This window comes from Natator depressus, chromosome 2, assembly GCF_965152275.1.
Source record: "Natator depressus isolate rNatDep1 chromosome 2, rNatDep2.hap1, whole genome shotgun sequence".
In the NCBI taxonomy this organism is placed as follows: Eukaryota; Metazoa; Chordata; order Testudines; family Cheloniidae; genus Natator; species Natator depressus.
The window spans coordinates 95,011,435-95,031,445 of NC_134235.1; the positions used below are offsets into that span (position 1 = coordinate 95,011,435).

General features: G+C 37.4%; 1 protein-coding gene across 1 annotated transcript in view; it reads right to left on the minus strand.

Moving 5' to 3' along the window:
* Positions 1-20,011, minus strand: part of RTTN (rotatin) — a 151,885-nt gene that overhangs the window by 111,768 nt on the left and 20,106 nt on the right. The window contains exons 10-16 of the mRNA XM_074944710.1: positions 16,627-16,742; positions 14,417-14,587; positions 12,197-12,409; positions 10,670-10,782; positions 8,105-8,231; positions 5,531-5,656; positions 2,673-2,789 (exon numbers count right to left, since the gene is read on the minus strand). Of these exons, the coding sequence (XP_074800811.1) occupies positions 2,673-2,789; positions 5,531-5,656; positions 8,105-8,231; positions 10,670-10,782; positions 12,197-12,409; positions 14,417-14,587; positions 16,627-16,742 (983 nt within the window). The remainder of the gene's footprint in view (positions 1-2,672; positions 2,790-5,530; positions 5,657-8,104; positions 8,232-10,669; positions 10,783-12,196; positions 12,410-14,416; positions 14,588-16,626; positions 16,743-20,011) is intronic.

Genomic DNA, 20,011 nt, shown 5'->3' on the forward strand with positions numbered 1-20,011 from the left:
TGGGCGACTATTTAGGCAACTATCACTTTTTTTAATGAAGTTAATCATTTTAATTCTGCAAAATAAAATGCTTCCACAAAAACCAGGTGTGACGGTAAGAGTTCATCAATGCTCACTAGCAGAAGGCCAACCATATTGTAACTCACATCAGGCCTGACATATTCACTATCCCCTCCACAAACACTGTTGTCATAGTGTGTATCTAAAAGATATGCCATAAAGTATCATACATAAACTGGTGACAAGCTGGTCCCAAATATCATCGCTTGATGTATGTACAGTTTGTGTACAAAGACATGTATGTTTGTGCTGGAAATATGTTCTTAAAATGTGTTTTGGAGGCAGTGCATAAATCCAGTCTGCCTTAGACAAAGGTATGTGGATTCAACTGTCTGACTGGCTTGATTATAGGCAGAGGACAAGAGGACAAGGAAAGAATATTTACACATAAGGTAAACAAAGCAATCAAGCTAACAAGCGGCAGCTTAGCAAGCACCCCAGAAATCCTTCCTGACTCTTGAGGCTGAGACAATGGACTTTGGGTACTATAAGAGCAAAGAGACATTTTAGTTATCCATCACTTAGGGGTCACAGCACCCTTTGAGCCTGTGAACGTTGGATCCTCTAGTCTGGAGGGCTACAGCCATGGTTTTTAACCTATTTTTTTATTTGCAGACCCCTAAAAAATTTAAAATGGAGGTATGGACCCCTTTGGAAATCTTAGACATAGTCTGCGGACTTATTCTTGTTTAATTATAAACCATCTCAGTGCAGTGTACTAAAGTGAAATGAGAGTCTTCAGCTAGTCTAATAGGCTGGTATGTGCATTGCCTCTTTGGAGGCAGCAAACGTAGTATTTATGAGAGTGTCCAATGAGAGGGAATGGACACTGCAGAAGACATCTCTGGGGCAAATCAGCAATCGGGGTTCACTGTACGTTACTGCTTAAGAGCATGTCCACACTGCAGCAGGGATACAACCTATAGCTTGTGTAGACATACCCACACCAGTTGTACTCTAGCTAGTTTGCTAAAAACAGCAGGGAGGCTGTGGGAGCAAAGGCTGCACCAGCAAGTACATACATAGGGAGGTGCGGGGATGAGGAAGGGGACGCTTGGACACACCTTGCTAAAGCCCATGCTACTGCATCAGCACTGCTGGTTTTAGCAAGTTAGCTAAAGCACAGCTAGCATGGGTACATCTACACAAGTGGCAAATCATACCCACAGCTCCAGTGTAGACAAATCCTGACTTAAAAAGCAAAGCATGGAGACTGCCTGAAGGTCTCAGGACAGTAAGGGTCATTAATTATGTTTAATCAAGAAAACAGAAGAGTTTCAAAAAGGTATGCCACCCTAATGGAGGACGACAGCCAATCTGTGCCAAAAGATATGAAGCATATTTAGGTCTGTATTGCACTAAGTTACATGAAATTTGAATAATCAGGAGCCTCCCACAGATGTCCAAACTCAGTGACGCAAAAACCAATGAGGGAAAATAAAGCAAAAATGGCCAGATCTTTATTACTTTTACAATCTACTTTGTAGTAGCACCGGCAGGCACCAAACTATATTGGAGTCCATTATACTAGATGCTACATAAACAGTAAAATACAGTTCCTCCCTCAAAAAGTTTGCAATCTAATTTGAGCAGTATGCCATAAGAGAATGTGTGTTCATCTACACTGGAATTTTCAGTCATGTTCTAACAAGTGTCAATGACTACATATTAACTAATACAATTGTAATTTCTACCATAGGCAAACATTTGTTGCAGGACACGAGTATTTGTTCCCAGTTGTGTTCAATTTCACATATAGTTGTGTTAGTTAATACATTGTCAATTAACTACAAAATTCAAAGTCTAAATAAATCCTATGGCAAGCAAAAGGAGGAGGGAGCATAAGAGAAACATAAGATCATGTGGTTAGCTACTGTACAACTTTTTGTTCTCTAATCTATACATCAAATCACTGACAGGAAAGACAGACACTTTGGTATTTTTCCATTCTGAAAGATGAGAATGTTGTTTAACTGCAATAAAACACTGTAGTATTTTCTTTTACATTAAGATCTCTCAGGCAAAACAAAGCAGACAAATAATAGAATAAAAACAAAAAGACTAAAGCTCCAAACTGTGGTATACAAGACCTGATCTTAAGAAGATTTCCTAAGGGAAAGCTTCTTGGATTTTTTCCATTTATAGTTTGGTGTTTTTCGTTCTGTTTTAGTGTTCCTCTGGTCTGGAAGGTTTAAAAGGCAGATAGAACTCTTGTAAAAAATACTTTGAGATATATGTTAGAAATACATTAAAGTTTCAGTTTTCCTGAACCTGGAGGCAAGAATTTGGGCTGATGGAGAGGGCTGGGTTGTGAATTGACACAGGGAAGAATGATTCGTCATTTTATCTTATCTCTACAGTCTGAACCAGATTCTTCAATTGCAATGAACTTCCCATATTTGTTTAGGACACATACAAAACTGTCCCCTATTTAACACCCTTATATTTTGGCCTGCTCAGGTGACTATTACTTGCTCATCTATTCCACCCTCTACCTTGCTGAATTTTCTTCTCCTTGTGTAACATGACAATGTTGCAGTGTAAGTGTTTTTATGGTAAAGTAATTAACCTCAGCTCAAGACAAACTGTGCTTTAAAAAAAGCTGCAGGTACCTGTAAAATTGGAATGATGGGATAGAGGGCTTCAATAAACTTGTTCCAGGTCAGTGTTGTCATCATCAATCGCCCCTGCAGGAGATACATGAAAATGGCCTTGGCAGCAGAGTTCACCTGCTCAACAACAAAGAATAAAATAATGTAATAAAGAAAAAAGAATTTGTTGATCCCACAGTATGAAATTAAGCTGTGCATTCTAAAATAGGTTTTGAAGGAGAAAACACTTGTAATGAAATGTCATCAATATGCACTAGAATCTATTACTTGCTAGTTTAGTATTATCTTCCACACTTGAGCTTAGATTGCAAAAGACCCTTACAGGAGACAACATAAAGAGGGAACAAGCAAGGAGTTTCTTCTCCCTTATACAGTTCATGCAAGGACTTGAAACCCTTAGTCTCAGAGCTCAGAGGGTATATTCCCTCCATTCATCCCAAAAGGGCGAGAGGGGGAAGGAGGTGAGGCCATTGTTCATTCCACAGAGCAGGCTGGTTACACCAAAGGTAGCAGGCTCAACCATTCTAAATGATGGTTCAAAACTGAGGCAACTTTGGCATGTAGCCATGAGGGGAGGGACTGCTCTTCCTGAATAATTCCTCTGCAACCAGTACATGTGGCAATGCAAACTCTGCACCACCTCCTATTTATACTAGTGGATAAAGCCACAATTAGACTCTTAAAGTTTTAATGCACTTACAGCTTAGCTACCGAGTGGCTGTTATGGCACTGGACATTCTACTTAAAAAGAAAAAAAAGTTCTGTGAAGAATATGATAAGATACATGTTACACTCTGACATTTTTTTAGGTTTGTCAAATCCCATTATTCCCTTTTGTCCATAACTTCCCCCCCAATCTTTGATTCATATTCTTTTCAAATTCTAATGACTCTTTCCAAGCACTGAAAGTAGTATTCATTAAGAGAAATTAGTCACTATGAACTCAGACACCTATTGGCCTCTTTCTTACTTTCTTTCAGTCTCTGGTTTTATACAACAAGTTCTCTTTCCCTTCTTATGTGACTGTACTTCTCTGGAACATTTAATTCTCAATCTCCATGACATACTGTTTTTTCCCCAGAGTGATTTAAAGATAGTTGCATGACCATGTGTCTTTCTTCAAGAAAACAGTCAAAAGTACTATGCCAGCAAAACACTTAATTGACATTTAAATCTCTCTCTCTCTGTCTCGTGTTTTTATATACATATATGTGTTTTTATATACATACAATTTTTTTTCTGAATTATTTATGAATAATTAGAGGCAGAAATTTAGAAAAAAAATTTCACAGTATTCTTCAGAGAAGAGATATGCACTTTTATTAATCCCTAGACACATTAAGCTCACAACTCAACATCATGTTACTTTGCTTTGAGTTGTCAATAGGACTGTCTGAAGGAAGAGATTCACAACCAATGCAAACACCTGTATTTCACTCACGTTTCAGAGCACCACTAGCTAAAGCTGGTGACTAATGTGACAAAAAGCTATTTTGTCAAAATGTACTTTTCCTGGGAAAGGGTTGGTTTTTATTCATTTCTTGACTCAGATTTTTCCCCAAAATTGTCAGTATCTCCGCCCACATGCGCCACCCCTGCAGCTCCCATTGGCGCAGTTCCTGGCCAATGCGAGCTGAGGAGCCAGTGCTCGGGGAAGGGCAGGGGCAATGCACAGAGCCCCCATGGCCGTTTTTCCACTTAGGAGCCACTTCCGAGGAACCACACAGAGCCAGGTAGGGAGCCTGCCGGCCCTGCACCAACTGGACTTTTAATGGATATCAGAAATGCCGGTTTCTAGAGCTTTCCAGTTGATAAAGTGCCGGATAACACAGCTTTTACAATACTTGCTCTTTTAGAAAATACAATATTAGAAAACTCACACACAAAATGTATATATTCCAACAAAATTTGACTTAAGTTTCTTAAAGATATTAATCTTTGAAAGAATGCTTTTAAGCAAATTTGCAGCTAAAGAAAGCTGTTAAATGTTGCTTGCATATAGTTTTAAGGGAATCCTTAACAATCAACAGACAACAGTACAAATCCAAATCTGCTAGAAAGTAGGTACAACTACATTGATTTCAACTAGATTTCAATTCATTCACACCAGTTCTAAATTAGATCCAGGGAATGAATATAAATTATGAACCCAATCCTTCAAACATTTACACATGAAGTTTAACTATAAGCACATGGGAGTTCCTTTTCTTTTAACAGAACTATTCACACGCTTAAATTTAAGCAAACATAGAAGTGTTTGATGAATCAGGACCTAAGATTATTTGCTGTTAATACAAATTCAAAGGGCACCCAACATTTAAAAAAATACTGTCTTCATTCTTCAGAGAATATCTATTTACCCCTTCACTAAACTTTATAGGCACTTCACAGACTTCATTATACTAGTATTTAAAGTATTATTTTGCAAATTGATATTTTGCTAGTCAGGATAATAAGATTAAAAACAAAACATATTCCTCTTTACTATATCTTCCAAATAAAATCAATGCATTAGAGGTGGTTTTTATTTAATGATATAAACCAGGTTAATTTCATTTGTATGTTAGTAATGTACAGGAAAGAATCCTTTACTGAAAAACTTTATATATATATAACTTTATATACACAGAGAAGCTGTGTATGTAAGAAACTAAGCAGTGTAATTAATAACTTTATTTCTCGGTTTTATTATTATTTTCTTAGTAAAAGGTACTTTTAACTCTTTTGTTACAATTCCTGAAGTTAAAATTATCTTTCCATCTCTCAATGGAAAACTGAAAACACCACTGAGGATATGAGATGGATCATTCCTTCATGCATAAATGTCAACCCATAAGATTTTTTTTTTAACATTATACCTCATTTTGGGACTCCTGGAGGCCAAATGTACAGATTTCATATAAAACTTTTGGATGAAGAAGAAAATGAACTCCATGACAAATAGAAGACACAGGTTTTGTGACATTATGGATACCCAAACATTCCTAGAACAAAAAAAAGTAAATGGTTAATTTCAAAATTCAAGGAAGTTCCTATTTCTATACCTTGTCTTGCAGATGCTATTTCTTACTTTGTGTGTTCCAGGTATAAGGACTTGAGCATACGATGCTAAAATGGCCCCAATTGCCATGCAAAGTATAAGCATTCAGGAGCTACAGAATAGACGTTGGTGCTACTGTTGCTCCATAAATTTATATGACAATACAAATATTTTACTCTTGACAGGCTGTTGCTATCTCCCTTTCCTGCTGTGACAACTTGATACCTCAATTCTCATTTGAGGTTACTGGGCATTTCCTGACCATTTCAGAGGACCACAGTCCCTGAAAGTGGAGCACTATGGAAGTAGACACCTTTGCCTCTTGACTGAGAATCCCAAGCAAAGTAGGCTGTAGACACTGATCCTTCATGAACTCTTTTTAAAGGTTGAATGGCATTTCTACCTTCTGGAATGGTCCATGTGAAATTCCTAAATATAAAACTACAGGGTGGGGGGGTTACTAAAAGAAGATTTAGTAAAAAGAATCAGATAAACTAAATATATGATATGCATCTCACCCAGTATGCATATATTTTCCCAAACTCTGCAAAAGCTAGATTAGACAAATATAATCCACGTAGCAGAAAACATGGCAGGGAGGGGGAGAGAGGAGACAGACCAAGGAAGAAATTCTGGCTCTTCTGAAGTCAATGGAGTACTACCATCGACTACAATAGGAACAGAATTTCACCAAAATTCCTTAAAGGTGCCCTACAAAAGGAAAAAATAGACCACTACTCTTTAAAATATAGAACATGACCTGGAGAAAAGTTTTTGTTCTTTTGTTGTTTGTACCAAAAAATTAGTTCTTGTCTGCCCTAGATGATGGATAAGTGGAGAATTACTAGGATTATGACGTCACAGATACTATGAAAGTGAAAATCAAAAACGTTTGAGAAGCTACCTGATTTTATTCAAACTCCTTAAACTTTTGTTTTTTTGTGAATATATATTTAATGCAAACATTCAGGACAGGTACTGAAGTGTGAAATGTGATTTAAAATAGTAGTTTGAAACTTATTTGTATTGTGGTAATGCCTAGGTGCATAAGTTACAGACGAGGACCACAGTGTGCTAGGCACTGTGCAAAGGGAAGACAAAGGCAGAAACTGAGGGGGGGGTTATTTGCTTCTAGAGGATTTCCATCTGTTTACAAGTACAATGATGTTTGATTTTAACTGCTGACTGTGAAACTCAACTAGTGTTCTTTCTATCTTATGCATCAGCCCCAGTAACACAGATATTATAAGTTAAATTAGCCACTCAGTGACACACATGTACAACCAATGCCTTCAGTTGGATTGCACAAATATAAATAATTGAAACTTAGTAAACAGTTCTGTTCATAGAGAAAAAGAATCCATAGTTCTCTTTGCCCATAGTTTTGTTCTTTTGGAAGAGTTAACGGTTAGACAGAATTGTAAAAAGCAGTAAAAATGAACAAATAAAGTGAACTAAAGTGAACAAATACAACTCTGAATACAAGCAGGGAGTAAGCTTTTAAGTAAGAAGTTGCCATTTCTACTTAGTCACTTTTCAGAATACAGCTGTGTTTTAAGGAACTCACAACTCTATCCTTTTGGCTAAAGGATGAGAAACTCCTTATCAATCCACATGTATGAGTCATCTATAACATATCCACAGAAAAATGAAGAGAAGATTTAATATTCCTGATATTTTTAAAGTCAAAATTAGGTACATACACAAAAAAGTTGACTAGTCTTAAATTAAACACTTTAAACAGGTGTTTAAGTCAGAGACGAAAAGGGACACAAAGCAATGTATGTTATTTTTTCAGGTCATCTATTAGTTTAAAGAGATTCTTCATCAATTACTTGAATATAGATTCACAAAATATGTTTGTATATTTATTAATACTTTCAGTAAACTTTTTCTATAAATGAACCTTTCCTAGAAGAGCGGTCAACTCAAATGACATTGTACTAACGCACAAGGACTAAGAAGGGAAAATGACCAGAAACAAAAGTGAACCTAGCCAGTCTAGTTTCAGTGTCCAAGCTAATTAGACTGCATAACTCATCTGTGATCTAAAATTAATTTAAATATCACATTTTAATCTATTATAAGGGAGGTAAAATTAACGACATGCAGGATATTGAGAGGGTATTTGGAAAAAGCTAAACACATTGTTTGGATTTATCAAACAATATGAATCCCAGACTCTATTAACCCCTGCCACTATATCTAGTACGATCTATAGCCCAACCAGTTCAACTTCACTCTTTTACAAATAAAACATCAATCTTCAAGTCCAGACCAACATATAGCAGACTGGAAACAGACTAAACTGTAAAATCACTAATAAATGACAAAAAAAATAATCCACATTTTCTTCAAAGAAAACATTATAAAACCCATATGTAGCTCTAACCTTAACAATTTCCAGACAGCAATGGTAAGCTTCAGTTTTTATATTCAGCAGAGGATGGGACAACAGATGGAGAAGCACCTTCTGACTCTCTGCTTGCAGCAATGGGTTAGCCTGGGCAGACTTCCAGCTACAAGTGGAAACAGTTAAATATCCAAGATAAATTAGTTGCTGTACGGTTTGTTGTACCACATTGATAAACATGCTTGTTTTACAGAGTAAGACATGGAGGACTTCTGCAAAATTATGACGACATCCAGTGTACAGCAGGGCACACAGGCAACATTCCTTCTAAAGTACAGACAGTCATCATCTTGAAGAGGAAATGACTCAATATAGAGTTCAGAGGTCATTTTGAATTTTCCTCCAATGTTGTAAAACTGCAACTTATAATACTGATATTCACTTCTGTACATTTCACTTAAGTTTTCCTTGATGAAATGTGGCACTATAGATGATCAGAGTAGTAATCCTGGTTGGGGAATTTGAAATGTATTTGTAATTTGTATAAATACTGTGATATTTTTCACATTTTAGTCATCATGTTTAAGTTGTATAAATCTGGCACATGATCAAAACAACATACACATAAGTGAGTCAACATAACTAAAACCACAAAGTCTTATCTCAAAACTGCAATGGATACTGAAAAAAGGAGCACAACTTTAAGTGATTGCTTAGCACTAATTGGTATGGTAAATCCACTTGCAGTAATAAACATTTAACAGATCAATTACTTGGATATAGATTCAAAAATATGTTTGTGTCTTTATTAATACTTTCAGTAAACTTCTTCTATAAGTGAACCTTTCCTAGAAGAGCTATCAGCTCAAATGACATTGCACTAATGCACAAGGACCAAGAAGTGAAAATGACCAGAAACAAAAGTGAACCTGGCTAGTCTATGCTTCCATGTCCACGAAGCATATCTCAAAATTGCAGTGGATATTGAAAAAAGGAGCACAACTTTTTTAAGTGATTGCTTAGCACTAATAGGCAGTGGCAAATCCACTTGCAGTAATAAACGTTTATCAGATATACCTAATTAGCAGCAGAAAATAGAGGAGAGGAATTCACATTTTCTGACAGGAAGCATGAATAGATATGTCTCTTCGGACTATGAAATTTGTTGTTTCCTGCCTTTATAACTTGCTCACAATTCTCAGAAACCACAGCCTTCCAAAGAAACTATGTATATTAAAATTAAAAGAATCATGGGGGGAGGGTGAACCTGGGCACAGGATGGCTAGCCCCAGCCCAGCCCACCCCTTCTACTCAAGGCCCTGCCCAGCCCACCCTGCTACCCCCGACAGAACCCCCCACAGCCACGGGCCGCCAGAATGCCCCGAGCCCCAGGTGAGCTGCAGAGATCCCCTCCAAGCCCCAGAGCACCGGGTGGATGAGCAGGCAGCATGCCTCCGCACAATCCCGGCATGCTAGGCAGGCGGGTGGCACGCCCTCCCCCCCCACAAGCCCCGGAGCGCTGAGCGGCACCCTCCGCCCCCCCCCCCCCCACAAGCCCCGGAGCGCTGAGCGGGATGCACGGCCCCCAGCACCAGTGCACCGAGCGGGTAACACAGCTCCCCCACCCAGCCCCAGAGTGCCGGGTGGTGTGGCGTGCTCCTAACCCCCACCCCAAAACACCGGGCAGGCAGCGCAAGCACCAGCTCCCATCGCCCGGAGTCCCTGGCCGCAGGCTGGCACCAGCCCCAGCCCAGGGCTCCAGCCATGGGGGGAGAGCCGCAGAGCACCAACAGGAAGCAGGAGATGGTCTGGGGGTGGAGCATGGGCGGGACCACAAAAGGCTCTTTGGTGAGACACAGCATCCCCCAGTCTTTGATACCCACTGGCCATGAAAAGAATTTTGAAGTATAATTAGCCACCTAAAATTTTAATTTCATACCAAGGCTACAAGGCAGAATCTCCTTTTCAGGAATCACAGACTAGCAGAAAGTATTTACCTATTGTACGCTTTAAAAACATATTTGGTAAGTAAATTCCCATTGGAATTTACAACATAAGAAAGAGTTCTCTCTAGAAATTACGCTAGCAGAACAACTGCAGTTAAAAAAAAATATATATCTCTCTGGAAAATATCCAAAATGGGGATCAGAGCAGAAGTCAGTCAAAAGGGGAAGGAGGGACAACAACCCAGGAGAGACAGTTTACCAGAAAGGTTTTAAGGGCTACTCCCCAAAATCCTCATTATCACATTTAAGCTTCAAAGGCAAAATTATGCCAGGCTGTCCTTAAACAAGTCTCCTTGAAAAGTTACTTTCTAATCTGTTTTCAAGAAATGTCAGAGTTAAAATGGTGGCTTCGATCTTCAAATACATTTGAGATGCTTTTTTTTAAAAAAAATCCTAATGCTCTCTCTCTTTTTGTAACTAGTTTAGTGACAAAACTTTGCACATCTCTTTTCTTTTAAGATATGCCTGGATAAATTAAGGATGGGAACAAGACCATAATCTAGAACGAGTAAAGATTCCACACTTCACCTGCAACATATGGGACACAGTTCTTCTATACAAAGAAAACAGTAATAATTTAAAGTAATAATTTATTTACATATTCAAGCAAACGCGGATGATTTCCTGAAGCAAGGGAAAGTGCTGATGATAAGGAAGACTATTTAGGGCCTGATCTGCCAATTCCACTAATTCAAAGAAATGTTTTTCTCCCTAAAAAATAAAAAATAAAAGGCAATTATTAATGTTAATTTAAAAAATAAGCTACTTCTATACATTCTGAGGACTAGAAAATTTGGTGGTATCCACCAATTACATCTTGCCACGCTCAGTCTCTCTCTGCAATGAAAACAACACTATTCCATGTGGTTAACCAGGATAACAAGTTACAGTTACTATTAAATACTTTTAAAACAAATTACAACAATGGTGATCAATTGTCCATGTTAGCGAGTACAAATGCCTACATCTACAGCTTGATCTTGTGGGCTGCTAAATAACTCAGAGGTGCTGAACTTCCTCAATTCCCATTAACTTCAGTACGAACTGAGGGTGCCCATCATTTTGCAGCATTAAGACCATAACTCATCAGAGCATCTCAAAATATTCCTAAGCCCTTAATATTTAAGCCATTTTAATAATGAAGTACTCCCTTCAAGACTACAGTAAAGATCAATAAGTGTTTTCTTAACTAGGGTCTATAAAGTATAACACTATTAATCCAGATTATCTGTATTAGAACTAGCTTTATGAATCTCATCAAAACATAAAATATTATGTTTTTGTACATCTGTTAGGGCTAACCCTTTAGAGTTAGGTATTAAATATAAATCATTTAAACTTTAATTTTAAGAGCTAATTAAGTTGGATGTTAAGTACAAGGACATAAATTCAGTTTCTGAATCTGTGTATGTAACTGATGAATGAACTCAGAATTCTAACTACATGATGATACTTCTGTCCAGAAGTAACATTACACTTCTTTGGGACTGTGCCTGATGTAACTTCTCTCTATTGGCTTTATTAATGGAACAAGGAATGTAGTAGTCTCTACAAACAGGAACAACTTTACACTGGGTAATGGAAGAAGATAGGTTAGTACCACACTGAAATCATTTAACACTATAAAACACATTATTCCTTGTCTCCTTGTTAAGGACTTCAGAGTACCTAACAGAGTAAATGTCCATGAAACACATGAAGACAATAAGGATCTCTCTCTCAAGATTCGTAGCGTAATGAGTGTCCAAATGTCTTTACCTTGTTGTTAGTGCCATCTTATTTGGACTGCTTGGAATATAAAATGTTCTAAGTCATTTCAAGTAGTGCACAATTACTTTACAGCATTTTTTCCTTAAAATATACTACTAATTACTTTCAGACCTTTCTGGTTATAAATTCACACAGCAATGCCCCCTTATTTTTTCCTCCTCCATGTGCCAGATTTTCTCAACTTTGTGGTTGATATTAAGTGAAACTGATTTCTGACATGAGGGTAACAAAGTACACATATCAACAAAGAACAATGAATATTCTCACACCTAAATATTTTGGTCTCTAGTTTTTTTTGTTTGTTTTTAATTTTCAAACAGCTTTTCAATATAGTTTTTGTACCAGAATCCAATACCTCCTTACGGACATCCATCATAAAGTTACAGGTGCAGTCAATTGAATAGACAGCCTCTGCAGCTTGTTTATAAATACTGTAGTTCTCAGAATTCATCTGCTCCAAATAGGCTGCAACAGATTCATGAATACTTGGATATTCCAAGGAGAAGGGCATGTCCAAGGAAAGAAGAAATAAAGCAGTCACGAAGCTCTCTGGTAACACTTTGCTAGCCTTGAAAAAATTGAGGGGGAGGGGAAAAAAGGAAAAAATTAGTATAAACATTAGCTATTAAATTCAGCTTTTGAATTATTTAAAAAGTGCAACCCTCAATGCTGCTATTTAGTATTTAAAAAAAAAATCTGAAAACTGACTTCAGGATTCTACAAATTTGAACAGATGGAGACCTTTTAGGAAAAACTGAGGGGAGCCTATAGGCTTTTGGTATAGAAGTCTGTGCTAAAGTAATATATATATGCATAGTCCAGCCCTGGGATCGGACCCTCCACTAATTTGTTAAATTGTCTCTAATGAGTAACCACCAGATGGTAACACAGACTCAATTATTTCTGTAGCCTCTTGCCCTTTATAATGTTATCATTACAGGTATCTTTATAATCCCTAAAATACTTGCAGCTTTACAATTGTATGGTGTTGCAACATATTACCAGATGAGAACTTGCTCTGATTGCAATAAGTGGTCACTCAGCTCATATTGGTAATTCAGAGTCTGACAGCTATATTGCTCAACTCCTGTCCATATACAAGATAAAAAATAAACAAACAAAAAACCATTTGCTGAACTCAAAATGATAGTAATGAAAATAGTGTTTACACAAAAATTGATATATCTACAATTTTTAGGGACTAGAGAGAAGGCATATACATTAAATAGTACAATACAAGTCATGGTAAATCATATTTGTATCAGTTAAATGATCCTCCTAGACAATGAATGTTAAGCTGCAAAACTTCTGAAAAAAACCAAAGTTACACTGCAGAGCAAAGCAGTAAAAAATTGTTTAAATACAGACAAGTCATTAAATATAAACTAAAAACTCCCAGGGTTTCTAAAGATTCCATTCCTAAATAGAGCTCCAATTTTTTAGACTGCCTACAATTTATAGATAATTGCAGAGCTGTTTATCATGATGTAATAATTCTTTGCAAACAGTAAAAGTTTAAGGTTACTGCAAAATATAAGGTATTATCATGGCACATAATGGTCCAGGCATCAGACAAAAGTTCAAGTCTCTTAATACATAGAGCAAGTAAAGCAAAAATAATTCTATCTGAACAGCGTTCAATTTGCTATTAACAAGCAGAGGGCAGCATAGTCTCGCAAACCACACAACCCTTGGAATAGCTTGAAAAACACGGCAGTGATAAAATTATGCTTTTGTATAAGTATCCTTTTAAAAGGCTTATCCAGTTAATCAATCTAAGCAAATAAACCTTTTGTAAGCTAATCACACAATTAGAACAATTAATATCTGTTTCCTGCATAACTTAATCTACTGATCTAATATGATTCCAGGTATGGTATTTGGAAATAATTAATCTATAATGAATGCACAGTGCTAGCGGCAGTCACGATGAATTAAAGAACCTTCAAGAGTAAGTACTATTTACGTGACAATGCTGCTCCACCCAACATTCCAATGGCCAACTCCCACCAGAGAGTCTTCTTGCCCCAAGCCACTTGCTCCTGCTCACCGTTATACAGAGCAGGACCTCTACTGCTCATCTTAGACATTCATGAACATACTGCTCATGAAAGTACATCATGACTCAAAGTGAAATGTGACACTTTCATGCCTCTTCCTAGCTCTCCAACACACCCACCCACACTTGTGTTCTCATTCCAGGAGCTGAGAGGAAGGAAGTCCTCGGTTCTATAAAAAAAAAAAAAAATGTGAAAAAAGTTCACCAAAAAAAAAAAAATTCTATCTTTAGCAGAAATTGAAAACTGCAACAGACCTTAGCCAAAGGCCCGTAAAAGCTTAAAAACTGAAGATGGTGGAGGTGGCTACTCTATTCCATTATCCTACTACCTCAGCAATTCACCAAGTTTCCTTTCTTGCCAACAAAGCTGTGTTACCAGCACCAACAACCAAACTCATCTTAGGAAAGTACCTCTTTGTACTCTCCTAGCATTCAAAGACAAAACAAGACTACTTTTTAAAATCAGTAAAAACATTAACAATATTCAGCTCATTACTAACTTTGTTTCCCCCTCACCTTTTCTACAGGGAGAAGTGTTTGCAATAGTCGCATGCTGAAAAGTGAAATGCTAATAAATGCCATTCTGTGGTGCACTAACATCAGCTCAGGCTGCTCTGAGCTGATGTTACTTTTGTGGTAAGATATGGTTTCTCCAAGTGAACCCAGGACCATAAGCAGCTTATCTTTCTGCAAGAGAAAACAAAAGATACAATATAAATTCCTATCAACAGAAAGCATCATCACCAATCATTCTCTATTATTGCAGGACCTTTGCAAGAACAAAAGTGAAATATTGATATAAGGAGTACAACTAAGCAAAGTGTCAACATTCTATTATTATTCTTTTCCAGAAATATAACACAAGTTGAACTGTATTTTAGCATTTACACAGAAATGGGCTGAAAATTTCTAGAACATTTAGAGATTCTGAACACTAGTTTTGGGATTTGGAGGGTTTTTTTTTATTTTTTAAGAAAAAAATCTAATTAGTATTTCCCCCATCTTGTTTTGATCTTCTATCACTCTGTAATATTTGCATAAATACATTTTAAAGTCTATTTCAATACTAGAAACATTGGGATCTAATTTAAATCTGTGAATATCTACTTTCTCCTAGTAAGTAAAAAAAGGGAGTCTTGAGAACATCAAAAGTTTCTGTTATGTCTACTGGCCCTACCAGGAAACAATAAAGATTTCAGGAACTGCTTAGAAGTCTAGCGCAGAAAAGGAATGGATACAATCACTGGTGAATGGAGATCACTATCAGATTAAATCAGCTCTTTGGATGTTGAGAGAGAGAGAGAGGAACGGATTGAATTGTGAACCGTTAGTAAAGCTTGGTTTGCTAGAATCTGGAAAGTAGGAACGATATCTGATACCTAGCTATATAACTAATTTTATTCTTCACTACTCACAGTGCTGGATTAAGAAGGTGGTGGTTATTGTAAACATGAAAGCTGCTGATCAATTCTGAAAATTAGTAAATTAGTGCTAAGCAATTAACAAATACTATATAAATCTGAGTCAACATGCCCAAAGTGCAAGGAAATGTGTAGGAAACAAGTAACTGAACCGAACAATAATTCTTCTAAAGTAAACACTGTCCACAGGTATTATATAGCCAGATGAAAAGGATTCCTACTCATCTGAAAAAATACAGAAAATTTATTTCTCCTTCGCTCACTAATACAGTAGCTTGACTTCCTGGTTTAGGAACATGAGAAGAGTATATTAACTCAGTGGTAGAATCAAGCTTTATTACTCCTAAAAAACAGTTGCATCCCTGCTAGTGATACAAATAGTTGAGCCTGTGACCATTCATAGTATCAGGCCCCCTATTTCCCAATCAATTAGATTTACATTACTGACTTGGAAGAGGAAAACAGCAGACTAATTAAATCCACATCACAAAAAATTGGGAAGCATTCCAAACACCAATGAGAACAGAAATACAAAAAACAAAACAAAACAAAAAGACAGAACAGAAACATGGGTAGAGGACAAAAGTAGGCACTGAAGCATCTCCTACTAGTTCTTGAAGGGATTACCGAAGTCAATTTTCTCCTCTAGAGAATCTGAAATAAGAAAAAAATAGGATCCCTTTTCGCAGGGCTGTCAAGCTGCGACCAGAACAAGGAAAATACAGAAGACCAAGTGCCCATGAAACTTATAAGCATTTCTGGGTCATAATTTTTTTCCCCAGGTCAGTTAGGCAGTGACTTTGGGGGGTTGTTGCCTTCCTCTGCACATGAGAGAGTGGGTCACTTGCCAGGACTGTCTGTGTATATCTCATTTAATCATTTCCCCTCCATTGCAAGGCCTCTAGCACTGGTGCATGTTAATCCCTCCTATTCTCTCCCTGTGGGTCTCATTTACTTCAGTCTCATTTCTGCTTTTGGGTTTAATGCGCTGGTGCTGGATAGTGCTGGCAGCCTGTGACACATAGGAGGTCAAACTAAATGATCTAGTGGTCCCTTCTGGCCTTAAACTCTTATGACTTCAATATTTCTAGTAGAGGAGGAGTATACATATCAAAGTTTAAAATAAGAGGACCATGCCAGCAATATCAACTTTTTGTAATTATTAGACTGTTTAAATGTTTGAAAAAGGGGAGTTCAGTAGAATTGGCTATCCTCCAGTACAGAAAATGCCTGATGTCTACAGCAAAGGCAAACTGTTAAATACCATTAACCAAAGTCTAAAGATAAGAAACTTTCCAGACTCACCAACTCTAACCCAAAGAGGCTGTTGTCCTCCCAAACATCTTCAGATACTGCATCACCAATAAGAAGCACATCTTCAGCAAGTAATTCAAGAACGTGCATTGTCACTCTACTATTGCCTATGAATGCAAATGTGAAAGATGTTACAGCAGTTCAATAGTAAACAGAGTATAAATGATTTAATGTTAGTAGAACAGCCCCTTTTCAGCCAGGGAATACTTTAACTCTGAACATCTGTAAAATTAATTTTCTTGTGCATTCATGCTACTCAGTTAGCATCAATTGTCACCATTGCAACATCCAGCAATAGCTTTGAATCACGTCTACTTTTTCTTTGTTTTCTGGAAAGAACATTTTGAGAGTTAATGCACTAGAGAGCTCACTATTCACCAAAAGTACTAGGCACCCCCCACACACAGTTCAGATCTTGACATGGTTTCATTCTTTGTACTACAGACAGCTCTTCATATGCTAGTTGATGACACTGACTACTTAAAGCCAGCCACTCACATTTCTTGTGAGGAAAAAGTCACATTCCACCCTGGATTCTTTAACTACCCTGAATTCACAACGGTCAGCTTACTGAAATGATAAATTCCTTCTTCTAGTTACAGCAGCACCATGTTTAATAAGGAAGAGCTACTGGGATATTTTTCACTTCTTCTCCTTTACCCTCCAGAAACAAAGAAGATATTAGTTCTTATTATCAAACACTACAGTAAATAAAAAGCAGGGAAACAGATTTTGTGATGAAGCTACTAAACTTTAATATATTTTCCAGGCTGTTTTAATGAGTATAGCCTATACTAGAAAAGCTACCACCAAAGACATTTCTAGTGTATTATTGTGCCTGCTGTTAGCATTTTTATAAGCCCAGTGAAGACACAGACGTTGCATTGCTAACCTTGGGTGAACTCCTAAATGACAACTAGGGAATAGTTCCTTAGAGAAGACACTCCTGGAAAAAAAGGCTAATGTATATTTACCATGGACAGGAATTTTGCCAAATAAATTCAGTTGGCTATATGAGGATGTTTACGTATAAAGTTTTATAGTATTGCAGACACATTTTACCACTGCTGTGGATATGATGTTATTTGATTGATCTTTCTAGCTCAGGGATAAATCTGCCTGAAACGCCCCACCTGAATAGGCAGGAGAGAAAGTTATCTCCCCATTTTTGGTGGTTTTGTTTTCAACATAGGATGCATGTTTCCACACTAGCCTATGTAGTAGGATAGCAGGTCCCTACTTTTTAATCAAAGGCTGGTAGATGGATAATCCTGCTATGCCCTTTCCCGGCATCCCAAGCTATAGTCACAGACTTCTTTATTTTTCTGGTCCATTTTCTTTCTCCTGTTCTTTTTCAATCTGGGATCTTTTGCCTTGTCATTCCCACCCCCTACTCCTTTTTTACTCTTTTATTTTGTAAGTCCCTTTTCTTGGTCCCCATTAACCAGAAGGTTACATTCTGCTTAATGTGGATTGCCTATTGGTGACTCTTTGAGGCTTCATGTACTCTTACAGTTGAGGATCTGGGAGCAAAGAAACGTGGAATAGCAAGCCTGCAGATGTGCTGTACATGAGAGTTGCCGCTAAGCCATTAGTGGCCACAAAAGGAGCAGAGATAGAAGGCTGGAAGCTTTCAAAGTGACAGCTGCTGCTTTATCTGTTGCATATTTATAGGGAGTGGACTCAACATCATGCAGTTTTCTCAACAAGACAAGCTAGGCCCTGCCTCCCAGCATGGGCAAAACTTTAGTAGGGCTAAGTTAGGTTTGGCATTCTCAATGCTTAAAGTCTTCTTGCAATTGACTCACTGGGTACACTTTCTTCCCTATGCTTCCACTCCTTTGTGACATACTTGTTTGTACTTTTGAGGTTCACACACTAAATTTTAAAAAAGTTTCCCATTTATAGCTCAGGAGGGTCACTGTAGTGTTCCTGATCTTAGTTATGGTTTCAAACATGTTAATTTAGTAGTGAAATGCTACATTTCCATAGTAAGCTCCCACCCTCCCACACTGAAGGTGGGTACTTGATCTGGAGTCTAGATGAGTATGAATTCTGATCAAGAAATAGTCAGTTTACACTACCCAGGTAAGACTGAAGTGAGAGTGACGGAAAGGGAAAGAGAAAACTTTTAAGGATCGGCAAAAGCAACAGTTTCACTACCTAGTGAAGGCAACATCTCCATTGTCAAGGTGGAATGAAGTCTCAAGGTTCAGCGCAACCTCATGAATACTGATAACAGCAACAGCAGCCAGAGCATTTTCTAAATGGACACTGCACCCACCTCTCACAGATAAAGACTTAGCTAACGTAATCCACACTTTTGTGACTTCCAAGCTAGACAATTTCAGTGCACTCTACCCGGAGAGGACTATACAAGCCACATGCACGCTACAGCTAATTCAACATATCGTGGTCCTCTTGCTAAACAAAGCAGAATGTTACTCCACATTAGCATCCAGTCCAACACCAAATAAAGGACCAGGACCTTAAAATGTAATGCCATCAGTGGAAAAGAGCCAAGCTTTCTTAATAGCAACTCTTTCTCCACTTTCCTCACAGTTTCAGCAGCACCTTCAATCAAGGTGGAAGCTCCCGCTGATAGCCCTAAGTGTGAAACTTTCAAGAACTGGTACAGAGTAGAGGACCTTTGCTGTGTGATATCACTGATGGCAATCATATCAACAGAACTTCTTCAGACAGGCCTTTCTCAAATAAAGTAGCATAAGGACCACATAATGTTTCTAAAGGAAGGCCAAAGAGATTAACGCCCCTCCCCAAAGAGACTTAAAATAGGGATAAGAGCTTGGTCTAAGTTTGGATATATGCATGTGGCTCCTTAATACTAGTGATTGATGCATTAGAAATGCATCTATGCTAGCCCCTGAATATTAGGAGAAGGTCCTAAACAGAGCTAAATTAGTTATTTAAAATAAACTGATCAAGATTGGGCTACATACTGTGACTACCTTTTTAAAAAGGGAGGGGCAGCTGAAAACTGAGTCCAGAAATATGTACAGTCAGTTGTGGAACTTTGAATTTTTACTTTGAATTTTTATAAATCAAAATTATAATAATGTTATATATTTATTTATAATTTTTAACTTTTATCTTAGTGAATTTTCCAATCTGGAACTATTTATATTTTATATATTTAAAATAAAAATATCCCCTACCCACTCTTAAAAGCAAAATGAACCTTTCACTGAGGGTACATCTACACTTCAGTTTAAAGTTGTACAAGTGACAAATGACTGATAATGAATCTAATAATATCTAAATACCTTAAATGTTTTAATACTTATTTTGCCTTAAACGTAAAATGCAAAGGATAGTAATTTAGGGTATTGTCTATGCTACAGGCTGGGGGTGAGAT